The following is a 13,900-nucleotide window of genomic DNA, read 5'->3' as shown; positions in this document are numbered from 1 at the left end:
AAACACATAGTCACTGAATTTTCTGTAGTGTTAATTACCAGGTATTTATATAGGAGAATTTCTAGCATTTTCATTTTGCACTTAAAATTTTATTTTTCTGTTACATCTTCCCAAATTTGTGCATGTTATTTCATTTTTTGCTTGAGAATCTAGCTCTGAATTTTAATTACTGTTTGTATCAGATATACTTTGAGAAAGAATTGGTTGTTAAGCACTTTCATTTTTTATGCTTCTGTTTTTTCAGTATTCTATAATGATGACTAATCTCTTTATTAAAGTAAATGATGTGGGATTATTTATTTATTTCCCCCCTACCAGCCATGAAACCTTCTCAGGGGTCTGGTAGTTTTGGAGCTATTCTGGGCAGCAGAACGTCACAGAAGGAAACCAACAGGCAGCTTTCTTACTCAGACAATCAGGTATGTTCATTTGAATCTTTCTAGCTTTTAGGAAAAGTTATAATTGGGGAGCCTGGGGGTTCAATGGATTAAAGCCTCTGCCTTTGGCTCGAGTCGTGATTCCAGGGTCCTGGGATCGAGCCCCGCATCGGGCTCTCTGCTCAGCAGGGAGTCTGCTTCCTCCTCTCTCTCTGCCTGCCTCTCTGCCTACTTATAATCTCTGTCAAATAAATAAATAAAATTTAAAAAAAAAATAAAAGTTATAATCAACTGTTACTATGATCATCTTTTTTTTTTTTTTTAAAGATTTTATTTGAGAGAGAAAGAGAAAGTGAGAGAGGGATTACAAGCATTGGGAGTGGGAGAGGGAGAAGTAGGCTTCCCACCAAGCAGGGAGCCTGTTGTGGGGCTTAATCCCAGGACCCTGGGATCATGACCTGAGCCGAAGGCAAATGCTTAACGACTGAACCATCCAGGTGCCTCTATTATGAACATCTTTTCAAAATTTATCGCATCCTATCCTTCTTACATGTAGTTTTACTGAACGTATAATTTATGCTCTGTGTCTCATGGTCATCATTATGAACCACAGTAAAGTGTAGTTTTTAAAAAGCATAGTTTTGGAGTTAGATGTGGGTTGGAAATTTGGTGCTGATACTTAGTAGTTGTGGGTCTTTGAAGAAGTTCCTTAAGTATCCTGGCCTTACTCTCCATCTGTAAAATTGGGGCAGCAGTAATATTTTAAGGGTTGCTATGAGATAATGCATGTAAAAGTGCTTATTAGCCTACAGTACCATATACTAACAATGCTATAAATGTTTGCTACTATTATTTCTGTGATGTCCTTTGGGTCTTTTGTGCATTATGAACTTTACCCTTACACTGTATGATATCAGAGTGTTTTATTGAGGTCTTCTGTTTGTTTTTTAAATAGTTTCTCTTTGATAAATATTCAAACAGTCATAAGACTTCCTTTGTACTATTGCAATTTAGCAGACCTATGTCTTTGAAAATTTATTCTGTAGAGAAACCGGGCATAAACTAAGAAAAACTGGAAACCATCCTGTAAGTAAACTGATGAGTTCTATTTGGATGTGCGGAGAGGTGATTACTTAGTTCATTTGCTATGCAATGAATAAGATTTTATTTTTGTTAGTTTTTTAAATATGTTGTGGGGTTTTTTTTTACATTTTAATTGAGGTATAATTGACATGCTCTAAATTGCACATACTTGAAGTGTACAATTTGATACATTTTGACTTATGTGTATACCTGTAAAATCATCACCATAATCAACCAAGAGAACAGAACCATACCCCTTAAAAGTTTTCTCCTCCCTCTTTGTAATTCTTCCTTCCTGCTTTCTCTCTGGCCCCATCCCTAAACCACAACTGGTTTGCTTTCTGTCGTTACAGATTAGTTTGCATTTTCTAGAGTTTCGTATAAATGGAATCATTGTGTAATTTTTTTTGTCTAGGTTTTTCACTCATTGTAATTACTTTGAGATTCATCTATGGGTAGAAATTTGAACTGTTAGAATATTTAAATGTATAGCTGTTATCATATATGACCAGCAAATACTTACACGCTCACAAGTAATGATTTTTATCAGTGGGATTGTAAAGTCAATATTATGGGTCATAACTGGGATTAAATAAAAAAGGAACAGAATAGAAAATCAATTGAGGAGGTATTGTACATAGTAAGGGTAAGTATTGATTTCTGAAACTTTTGGTTATTTATATGTACTTATAGTAGTTGTGATGTAAAATATTTCTACTAAGTAGAGCTCATGGTCAAAAAGATTAAAAAATGCAAAACAGCATACATACAGTATTCTACCACATGTATAACAAAAAGGATAAAATTGCTTTACATTTGCATAAAGAAGAATACTTATAAGGGACAAGAGAATGGGAAAGAATTGAATATATGGCAGTAGATGAAAATGAGACTCCCAGGAAATGGCTTTGATAATAGTATTTTGATTTTTGAATCTTGAGACTGTATCACCCATTTGAAAATAAATTCTAACTTTTTAAAACTGTTCATTCAGGTGATCTCCAAGATTTTTTCTTTTCTATGCTAACATATGTAATTCTGTAGAAAGAAAGAAATTGGAAATTTATTCCATAGACAAATCACATAGCTTTTAATCTAGTTATGAAATTTACTGGCAGAATGCTGGTCAAAAGCACTATTTCCCAACTAATATGTTTAAATTGCTATATTCACTCTGAATGTTCTTGCTGTGTCTTTAAGGTAGATTCTTTGATTCATTATCTGCCAGGGGACTCTCTCTTACATTCATTCTCCCCATCAAAAGTTATATGAGGTATTTATAACTTTGCATTTAAGTTGTGGCAACCAAATGTTATCGTTGCTTCTTTTTCCTACACTATGTTACTTTATCAAAAGCATAATTGGATTTTTTTTCTCTGAAGATTGGTTTTCATCCTCATCACTAGAATCACATAGTGGGTATCTGAGTCTTTTCTTAATAAGTCAGGTATTTAAAGCAAATTCCTTTCTGCCTCTAGTCATATTGTGAAAATTTTAAATTTATAGGCATGCTAGAAGAAAATTAGTGTCAAGTTCAATTTCTGATACAGATTGTACATTACAATCAGTGAGAATGCTTTAAAAAAAAAACTACTTATGAATGGGCTCCACCCCAGGCCAATTAGGCTAGAATGTCTGGAGATGGGTTTTCAGTTTTATTTTTTAAAATTGAGTCCACATGAGAATCAGTGATCTAAAAGCATGCCAATTAATTTGAATATTTAGCTATGTTAAACTTTACTCTTACAGGCGTCTTCAAAAAGAGGAAGTTTGGAAACTAAAGATGATATTCCATTTCGAAAAGTTCTTGGTAATCCAGGTAGAGGATCAATTAAGACTGCGACAGGAAGTGGAATAACTGTCACCCGGACAATTCCCTCTTTGACATCTACATCAACCCCTCTTAGATCAGGGTTATTAGAAAATAGGTATGGAAGACTTACTTTCTTTTTCTTAGTCATTAGCTGTGGCTATTTATAAATGTCTTTTAGGCCTTTTAGAAAGGCAGATACTTTGAGAAAAAGGAGATTGTCTAGTTCATAAAATATGTTAGAAGAAACTATACATTTTATTAAAAATATATATTTTTAGTAGGTAATTAGTAATGGGTTTTTTATGATTTATGTTAGTGATAAATACTGAGCATGCAGATATACAGTATATATCTTTTAAAGATTTTATTTATTCATTTGAGAAAGAGAGAGAGAATGCACAAGTTGGGGAGAGGCAGAGGGAGAGGGAGAAGCAGCAAAGCAAACTCTCTGTTCTGCTGGGAGCCTGACAAGGGGCTCGAGATCATGACCTGAGCTGAAGGCAGACGCTTAACCATCTGAGCCACCCAAGCGCCCCAGATATATGGTATATTAATCAAAATATGGTTTAGAGAACTAAGCAGCAGTAATCACAGTTCCTGTCCTTGAGTATGTTGGTTTATACTTTTTAATGGTATGAATTATGACTTTTTAAAATAACTTTTTCTTTGTCCTCTACAGGACTGAAAAGAGGAAAAGAATGTTATCTGGCTCAGAACTGAATGAAGATTACCCTAAGGAAAATGATTCATCATCGTAAGTTGCTTTAAGAACCCCTATGGCACTAGGGGTGCCTGGGTGGCTCAATCCATTAAGTATCTGCCTTTACCTCAGGTCATGATCTCAGGGTCCTGAGATTCGAACCCTGAGTCAGGGTCCTTGCTCAGCAGGGAGTCTGCTTCTCCCTCTCCCTGTCTGCCCTACGCCCCCTCCCTGTACTGTGCTCTTTCTCTCTCTCAAATAAATAAAATAAAATCCTTAAAAAACAAACAAAAAAACCTTTATGGTGCTAGGTCAGTGTTTCTTATATTGGAAAGTACACTCACTATGGAAAATTGGCGGTGGGGAGAGGGGTTCAGTTTATGAGAATTCTAAAGATAGAATAGAATTTAAAGTATTTGGGGGGCACCTTGGGGACTCAGTTGCTTAAGGGGTCTGCCTTTAGCTCGGGTCATGATTTTGGGGTCCTGGGATGGAGCCCTGCATTGGCCTCCCTGCTCACCAGGGAGTCTGCTGCTTCTCCATCTCCTTCTGCCCCTCCACCCGCCTCATGCTTGCTTACTCTCTCTCTCTCAAATAAATAAAATTAAAAAAAAAAGAATTTAAAGTATTTTGGTGATGGTAGATTACAGGCTTCATAGAGTATTTGGCCATTGCTGTTGCTCTGCTTATTTCATTGCCCTTCTGCCATCCTAGCTTTTTTTAATCTGCAATACTTAGAGGAAGAATAGAATTAAAGAACTCTAAGCAGATTTTTTTTTTTAAATTTTTAAAAATCTTTTAAAGGTTTCTTTATTTGAGAGAATGTACATGAATGAGGGGAGAGCAAAAGGTGTGGGGGAGCAGATTCTCCACTGGGCAGAGAGCCCCATGTGGGGCTCTGTTTCATGACCCTAAAGTCATGACCTGAGCTTAAACCAAGAGTCAGATGCTTAACCGACTGAGCCACCCAGGTGCCCCTGAAACAGATGTTTCTCGTTGGCTGCTCTTCTGTTGTGAATTCTTTCCTTCCCTTTGCGATCCCCCCAACCCATGAAAAGTTAGCCTAGGAGTAAAAGGATGTGAACCCGGGGTGCTTGGGTGGCTCAGTCAGTTAAGGATCCAACTCGTGATTTCAGCTCAGGTCATGATCTCAGGGTTGTGAAATTGAGCCCCATGTCGGGCTCCATACTGGGTGTGAAGCCTGCTTAAGGTTCTCTCTCCTTCCCGCACCATCCCCACACCCCCACTCCCGGCCCATGAGCTTGCTCTCTCTCTTAAAAAAAAAAAAAAAGCGGCGGGGGGTGTGCTGTAAACCAGACATGGGTCCTAGGCGAGGAACATCAATCTTTTAGAGTTATTTTCTGGTTGAACAAAAGAGGATAGACCCACAGCAGGACAGTCACCAACTGGTCTCTTCCTCATCATGAGAGGGTTTGGTTTGGTTTGGTTTTAACTGTTTGGGGGAGAATATTTACTACACTGTTATGAAATACCTCAGTTAATACCTTTTTTTTTAAAGTTTTTATTTAATTTTCAGTCAACATACAGTGTGATACTTATGTGTACAATTTAGTGATTCAGCACTTACATACAACACTCACTACTCATCACAACACATGTTCTCCTTAATCCCCAACCCCTTTTTAACCCATCTTCCCACCCACCTCTCCTCTTGTAACTATCAGTTTGTTCTCTATAGTTAAGAGACTGTAGCCTGTTTTTTGATTTTCCTCTCTTTGTTCTCTAGATTGTTTCTTGAATTACACATATGAGTAAAATCATATGGTATTTATCTCTCTGACTGACTTATTTTGCTTAGATAATACTCTCTGGCTCCATGCACATCATTGCAAATGGTCAATTAGTACCATAACAAAAATCCGCTGATAGTCAAGGAACTGGTATTGTAGGTTAAAGGTCACCAGAAGGAAGTTGGGAAAAAGCCAAGGAAACTTTATGTATTTATGGGAATTTTTGTTCTGCTGCTATAACAGATGTAAAACTGAGTAGGTGATAGGACTGGTGTGACATCTGAAACTACAGTCACCATGGACTCAGATTCCTTCTATCTTACTGATTTATAATTCTTAATAACTAACATCCACTTTGTGAACCAAGATAGCTGCTTCAGCATCCACTTTCATTTCTGCATGCCTGTTGGTGGGAATGGGGAAAGAAACAAAGGCAGGGCATACTGTTTTCCTTTATGCTGGAAATTGTACACACCACTTCAGTGCACATTGGCCAGAATTTGGTCATATGGTTATATCAAATTAGGAGAAACTCTGGAAAATATACCTAGCCTAGCCCAAATTCTGTTATGGCAGAACGGTACAGTTGTTATTTGGGAACAATTGACAGTCTGCTGTAGTTTACCCCTGTGGCCATAGAAATAGATCTGTTAATTGTTCTTCCCATAGGTTTAGTCACTGTATCCAGTTCAGAGTCAGGATCTCTGGGTGATGTGTAGTTCTCTCCATAGGTCTAAATGTGCCTTCAACGATGTGCCTTATGGTCTGTTACCTAAAAAAACCCTAAAAGCCATGTTCATCTGTATTCCCCACTCCCATCTCCATACATATATCATTATACATTGCTGCCATAGGCGTAGGATAACCACAGTAAAAGTTTCCATTTAGAAAAGACAAGAATAGGAAACTTGAATTGCTGTTCTGTAGCAGCAATAAAATCTTGGTAGGCAGAGGTTGTGAAGACAGTGAAAGTAGCAGAGTAAGTTCTTGATTAGTCCTTATAGCAGTCTCTGTTCTATCCTCTGGGAGAAACTCCCTTCCTCATTGTACTTCATTTGACTCCTAATTTTGTCTTCTGGTAGATTTCCTTTGTCTGTTATCTTTCAAGGCCAGAGCTGAAGTGGATCTTGAAGACTGTTCTTCCTTGGGGCCTTGCAGCTTTTGTAGCCTGCTTCATGCTGATATAGTTCTGGGAGTTTGGAAGTATCCAGAAATCTAGGAGTTCTGGAAAGCTAGAAGTTTCTTTAAAGGTAGAGCAAACAGGATTTTATAGGCTTGAGAAAGAATTGGGGCCAAAATTTTTGTTGTTTGGATTTTTTGTTTTAATAAACTCTTAAGTTTTGAAATAATTTGTTTTACAGAAAACATGTGAAGACAATATAGAATGTTGCTGTATACCCTTAGCATGTTTCCCTTAATATTAACATCGAGTTCTTGGTTTTTTTTTCCCCACAAACTACTTCCTCAGTTACCTCCTGTCATTGCCTCAGTTTGAGAATCAGAAGCAATTGGATTTTTTTGATCCCATATGGTCTCAAATTACCACAGTTTCAATTCTGGGCCTTACATTCCTTGATTATAAGGTGGCTAGCCCTTACCTGAATTTATCTGTCTTGAAAAGGACCTTGTTGAAACCACAGACCAGTGTTCTTATTGGTTCACTTTTAGAGCTATAGGTTCAGTAAGTATGTAGTCTGCTTCTCAGGACTGCAGATAGCAGGGTTGTTTGGTTTTTTAAAAATATTTATTAGAGGATATTAGGGAGGGCACATATTGCATGGAGCACTGGGTGTGGTTCAAAAACAATGAATACTGTTACGCGGAAAAGAAATAAAAATAAATAAATAATAAAAATAACAATTTTAAGAAGTGAAAAAAAATATTTATTAGAGTGTGCATGCATGCACGTATGTGAGTTCTGGGAGGGGCAGAGGAAGAGGGGAGAGAGACTCTCAAGCAGACTCCCCGCTGAGTGCAGAGCCTGATATGGGCCTTGATCTCACAACCCTGAGATCATGACCTGAGTTGAAACCAAGAGTCAGACACTTAACCGACTGAGCCACCCAGGGGCCCTTACAGATAACAGTTTTATAAATATTTTGGTGCAATGTAACAGTCCTCATTGCTTTCCAGTATGTAATATCTATGTCCTTACTCTCCACCTTCCTACTGTGGCTAGTGCTATGTAATTCAGGCTTGTTATGGCAGCACCCCCTTCTAATAACAGCATTTGTGGATTCAGGGTCTAGTTGTAGGAAACAAAATTCAGTTATCTAGTTTACACACAAAGGTGTTTGCCTTTAGAGACTATGAAGTGATTTACAGAATCATTAGGAAAGCTGAAAAGATACCCGTGTGTTAAACTTTCAGAATGATTTTGAGAGCTGTGCCCCAGATCAGGTCACCAAAGATGCTGCTGGTTGTCATCAAAGTGAATAGCTGAGTCGGAAACTGTCATCTTGGAGCCATGCTTCCACTACCAAGATGAGAAATCTTTAAGGAGAAATCAGACACCTCCAAAATGATTTTTGCCATCACAGAGAGAACACATGACCTCTGCCTTACTTCCACTTTCCAGCTATTACTCAGTTATATGTAATTATCTTAATTCACATCTTGAACATTTATCTTCTCTTACTTCACATCTTGAACAATAACTAGGAAGCGGAGTGTTTTAGCTTTCTAGGTTTCATGGGACAGATGCACCAAAAGGTAATTGTAATAGCGTGTTGCCTGCCAGTTCACCACATTCACCACACTTTGGGATCACCCCACTTTATCCACTTAGAATTCTGTCCCATGAGCCCTGCATTTCTGATCTTTGTTTTGGGCTAATAACACTTCTCACAATATTACAGTTAGATTTTTTTGAAGTTTGAGTTTCCTAGAAGACTCTAGATTAATATACTTGTACAAGTGACTTGTTAAGAAAGTGCTCATAGGAGAGATCAAAGTGAAGAAAGTAAGACAGGGAAGGAACGGAAGCTGGAAGCCTATGAGGGTGTCTCTCAGGGAGAGTAGGCTTCATCTCGATCCAGCAGGGGGCACTGAGCCTGTTCCAACTTGAAGTAAGGAAGGGGGCTTTCAATGTTCTCATACTGTACGGTCGTTGTTTCTGTGGCTCTGCCCATTGGGCAAAGTATTTTAAGTAGCCCAAAGGCAGTCCTCTAAAGAAGAACTGCAGGTGTGTTGAAACACATAGTCTGGAGGTGTGAACACTATAAAAAGGGGTCCGAAGGGCTCTGATAGAGCATAAGTATTAAGTTCATTCCATGTTATCGCAGATTCTTCACATTGATGCTGCCCAATTTCTGCATGAAAATCCTAAAAAGGGAAGATTAGAGGGATGAGCTATAGTCCTTTTTGTCCTTATTTGTATAGATAGCCTTGAGGTTGTAACCGATGTTATCATCTTTTTCTTCTACCATTTATTCTAGATTTGCTGCATTCTCCATTAATACTTCTGCTGGTCTTGGTGATTTGCCTAGTGATATAACTAAGATCTTCATCCTTGTGGGGATGAGCCCCTGATCACTATGTGCTTGTGCCGGCCATGGTTGCTGAAATTGCCCATTTGTAGTTAAAACTGAATGTGACAAACACTAAGAGATTCCCTAGTAAGTCCCTGTTACTCCGTATTCCTCCTGCCCTCGTTATCTAGCATCAGCCATGCACCTCCTTATAATAATCAAAGTCAGTTACTTCTGATGTATGGCAGTTCCTTTCTTTGCCTGATGCTCTACCAACATGAGGAGCCCAAAATGAGTAGCAGCCATAGCTATAGATTAAATGGGATTCTTACTGTCCCCACAGGTGAAAAAAAGTTCCCCCTCTGGGAACCAGGACCTGATTGTTCGATGTCTCTCTAGTGGAGTTCTCTGATGAGCATTAGTATGTGAAAAAGATCCTCACCCTTTGTACACGTTTCCAATCGCTTCTCGGCCTTTTGGCTAATATGAAGTGTACACATTTCCATATGGCTGTTCATACACCTTTTCCATAATCATTTCTCCCTGATCTTTCAGGCTTGCTACTTGCAGGCCGCTGACTGTCCATGCAGATTTTTCTGTCTATCCATCCTGTATCCAGGAATCCCTATCCAGGAATCCATGGCCCACTCTTTTCTCACACAAAGTGGATAATGAAGTGTACCTCTCAAATTCTGCACACTGGAGGCTTTCCTTTCACCGCTGTCTTTTTGGGCCGCCCCCAATGGGTCTGTAATGCAGCAGCAGTTCATTTTTATCCTCTAGCAAGACAGCAAGATGATGTATCCATGAATTAGGCCAAGTTTTTCTTCTCTTTCAGTTGGTTATAGGGAGTACTTATAAAGCCTGTTCTTGTTTCATATTCCTGCTTACTTAGAACTCATCCCAGATATATCACTTCCATATTAATGCTGCATTACTTTTGTAACTTCCTGGTCTTACGGCTCTTAGGGGATGTTAGCACCCAGTTCATGATGCCTCGCTCTGACTGACGACCTATAGTCAGATTCAGTCTCTTCAGGTCTTAGTCCTATGCCGGGAGTAGTGTTAAGGAGTGTGTACTTTCTTTGCTGGAAACAGCCAGGTCTTGTTCTCAAATCCTAAAGATCTGGGCTGCAACTGTCTTTGGATGAGTGATTCTTCATGGTATTTTGTCTTTAAGTTGGTAGTTGGCTCAACTGAATCTATCATTATAGTTGAGCAGATCAGTACTCATAGCAACACCCAACCAGTTCTGTAGTCTTTATGGTTATTATTCCATATAACATATATCAGTTATCTGTGGCTGTATAACAGACCACTCCAAAACTTAGTGACTTAAAATAGTAATTGTTGGGGCGCATGGGTGGCTCAGTCGTTAGGATTCTGCCTTTGGCTTAGGTCATGATCCCGGGGTCCTGGGATCGAGCCCCGCGCCAGGATCCCTGCTCAGCGGGAGGCCTGCTTCTCCCTCTTCCACTCCCTCTGCTTATGTTCCCTTTCTTGCTGTTTCCCTCGCTCTGTCAAATAAATAAATAAAAACTTTAAAAGAAAATAGTAATAACTATTATTGCCTATGAGTTGATGGAGACTTGAGTGGTTCTGCTTATCAGGGCCAGAATTGGCTGATTGGTGCTGGGTTCTCTCATTTTCTCATGCACATGGTCAGTTGTTGGTTTGGCTAGTCGCTGGTTGGTGCACAATGGCGTTACCCATAAGACTGGCCATTGTCGGCCTATTGGTTGGGTGATGAGGGTGATTGGGCCATGTGTCTTTCAACATGTGGTGCATTTGCCTAGAGCTATTCACATAGCAATGTCAGGGTTCCAAGAGAGTGAATGTAAATTTGCAAGGTGCCTTTAGCCTTACAGTCAGGACTTATACACTGTTATGTCTTTTGGAGTCTTTTGGGGAAAGGAAATCACAAGGTCAGCCCCATGAAGGGATAGGAATATAGACTAGACTGCGTTTCTTGATGGGGGATCTATGGCAAGGAAAGGAATAATTTGGGATGTATCTTTAAATTTTAAAATTTAATATTAATATTTATTTTAATATTTTAAAAATAAAATGTACTTGTTTAAAATGTACAGTTCAGTAATTTTGGGTAAATTTATTGAGTTGTGCAACTGTCACCATAATCCAGTTTTAGAACATTTCTATAACCCCAATAAGATCCGTTGTGTGATCTACCACATTTCTTGAATGCTAGAGATACTGCACGAGCCATATTCTCTTCTCATTTATCCCATCCCAATTCACTACAGATGAAAAATCACAGTAATTGTAAACTATAAGGTCCCAAAGGTGTTATCGCCAGCAGTGAGATTTATTTTGCTATTGCCAAATAAGTAGTCCAATTCCAAAATATTTTCCATAGACGTGTGCTTCCTAGGCCCATTTCTAGAACCAGCTGTTGTAGATCAAATTCTCTAGAAGCAGACCCTGAAATGGAGATTTTATTAAGAAAGTACTCCCAGGGGATACCAGGAAGGGAGTGGGGAAAGCAAGTCAGAATTAAGCCTGAGTGTGTTCTCACACGAAATCAAGCAGAGGTTAATATAACAGAGGTTGATCTATGGGGCGCCTGGGTGGCTCAGTGGGTTAAGCCTCTGCCTTTGGCTCAGGTCATAATCTCAGGGTTCTGGGATCGAGCCCCACATCGGGCCCTCTGCTCAGCAGGGAGCCTGCTTCCCCCTCTCTCTCTGCCTGCCTCTTTGCCTACTGTGATCTCTCTGTGTCAAATAAATAAAATCTTAAAAAAAAAAAAAAAGAGGTTGATCTAATTCCAGAGAGAAAATCTGTTATATAAATTTCACCTTAAAAAAATTTTTTTTTTCACTTTAACTTTTTCTAATCCAAGGCAAGTGAGCTGGGCTCTTTGACCTTACCTGTGATTCTCTCAGAGTGTAGGCAAAGGATCTCTAGTAGCTTGAGGACAATCTGTGAAAAAGAACCCTAAGTACTCGCTGTCAAATACATACCTAAATTGGCATGGAAGAGAGGACACAAAAATGGGGTAAGAGGGAATCTGGGTAGAGTATCTGCATTATGTGCCACAGGCTTTATGCACAATGGTCCTTCTAAAATTAGCACTTTTAATCAAAGCACGAGCACATCTCTGATGGTCCCGTTCCACTTGTGTAGGTTCAGGTATTTGGGAATAATAGATGGGGGAAATGTGACTTAAGAAATTTTTAACTGTATGTGAAATGTAAATATTCTGAAATGATAACTATGTCTTTATACACCTGTGTGTGTGTGTGTGTGTGTGTGTGTGTGTATGTATATATATTGAATTAAATCATTAACTGTAGGAACAACAAGGCTATGACAGATCCTTCCAGAAAGTATTTAACCAGCAGTAGAGAGAAGCAGCTGAGTTTGAAACAGTCAGAAGAGAATAGGACATCAGGTAAGTATTTGGTCTTAATATAAGATCCTCATTTATTATATGATATATTGTTTTAGATTAGAAATAAAAACCTAAACTGAGACATACCTCTCTACATTATTCAGGAGTACTGCTTGATTCAGTACCAGTTATTGGGTGCCAAATTTGTATCCAGTACTTGGCTAAAGTATTAGAAATATAAGGGAATATTTTTTCTTTTGACAAAGAATCTAACCTTTACCTTCTTCCCTATTTAACTGCCTAAAATGAAACTCTTTCATTATCAAAGTACCTGGATCATAGAGTGAATCCAAGGAGTTAAAGGGGCTGAAACTGAATTTTATCAGTGTTGTTGTTACATGTTAGAAGTTCCAGAAGATCTTGGAATTATGGCCTAAAGCAGCTGTTAAGCTCACCTTGTACCCTGTTTTTACAAAAACTAAAAGTTAGACTGTCCACGAATTGATGTCAGTGTTTCCCACATTTAACATATCTCTCTGATCCTCTGAACTCCTTAGAGACTCATCCATGTGGCATTCATTTGAATGTTATATGTCAGCTGGAAATTAAATTGAAGCAAACTAAAATATGGCATGATTTTGAGAGTTTAAGAGAATTCATTTGATTAGGACTCTAGGAACATTCTTCTTTTAGTGGTATAGGATTGTGAGATCTGACTCCTCCAGAAAGAAGGATCTAATATAATTCTTACCTCTGAAATAATAATACATCACGTTAACTCCACTTATGGGTTTTTAGCTTTTATAATCAACCTATAATTAGAAAACAGAATGCTTAAAGATGTAATAAGCCTTAATAATGTTGAAGTTAAGGTATGTCTTTCAAAAGTTGATGTGGAAGAGGAGGGAGAAGGAAGTAAGTGGTCATGTGATAAGAAGGTTCATAGAACCAAATGTAGAAGCTTTAAGTGTGTTAAAGTTACAAAGGTAATTGGTGAAACTAACAAGAGAATAAGGAGAGAAGAGAACAAGAATTGGGTGATGTAAATGAGAAATTCTAATTTTTCATAATGGAGGTAACTGATAACTATTTATAATGAATAAATTAAATAGTAGAAACTACCTATATGAAAGAAATGAGGAAAACTTAAGTTTTAAAAAATGGTTAGAATTTAGAAGCATAATTTGTAGAGTTTTGGGGCAGGAGAGTGTTCTTTGCTGTTAATAACATTTCCAAAGTGTTGATCTTTTAACATGCATCTATATTACTTTGATGAAGAAAAAGGGGGGGAAAGAGTTAAATATGAGGCCTAATGCATAATTTTACGACTAAGTGAATTTGAATGGTTGATTCA

General features: G+C 38.3%; 1 protein-coding gene across 2 annotated transcripts in view; it reads left to right on the top strand.

The window, feature by feature from the left end:
- Positions 1 to 13,900, top strand: part of LOC111142220 (ubiquitin specific peptidase 37) — an 84,246-nt gene that overhangs the window by 14,751 nt on the left and 55,595 nt on the right. For both annotated transcript variants that reach the window (XM_022495263.1, XM_022495254.1), the window contains 4 exons: positions 319 to 419; positions 3,210 to 3,388; positions 3,953 to 4,027; positions 12,509 to 12,606. In XM_022495263.1, coding sequence (XP_022350971.1) covers positions 319 to 419; positions 3,210 to 3,388; positions 3,953 to 4,027; positions 12,509 to 12,606 — 453 coding nt within the window. The remainder of the gene's footprint in view (positions 1 to 318; positions 420 to 3,209; positions 3,389 to 3,952; positions 4,028 to 12,508; positions 12,607 to 13,900) is intronic.

This window comes from Enhydra lutris, unplaced genomic scaffold (assembly GCF_002288905.1).
Source record: "Enhydra lutris kenyoni isolate GAN:26980312 unplaced genomic scaffold, ASM228890v2 scaffoldscaffold1, whole genome shotgun sequence".
NCBI classification, from domain to species: domain Eukaryota; kingdom Metazoa; phylum Chordata; class Mammalia; order Carnivora; family Mustelidae; genus Enhydra; species Enhydra lutris.
This window is presented reverse-complemented; position numbering and strand designations above follow the sequence as displayed.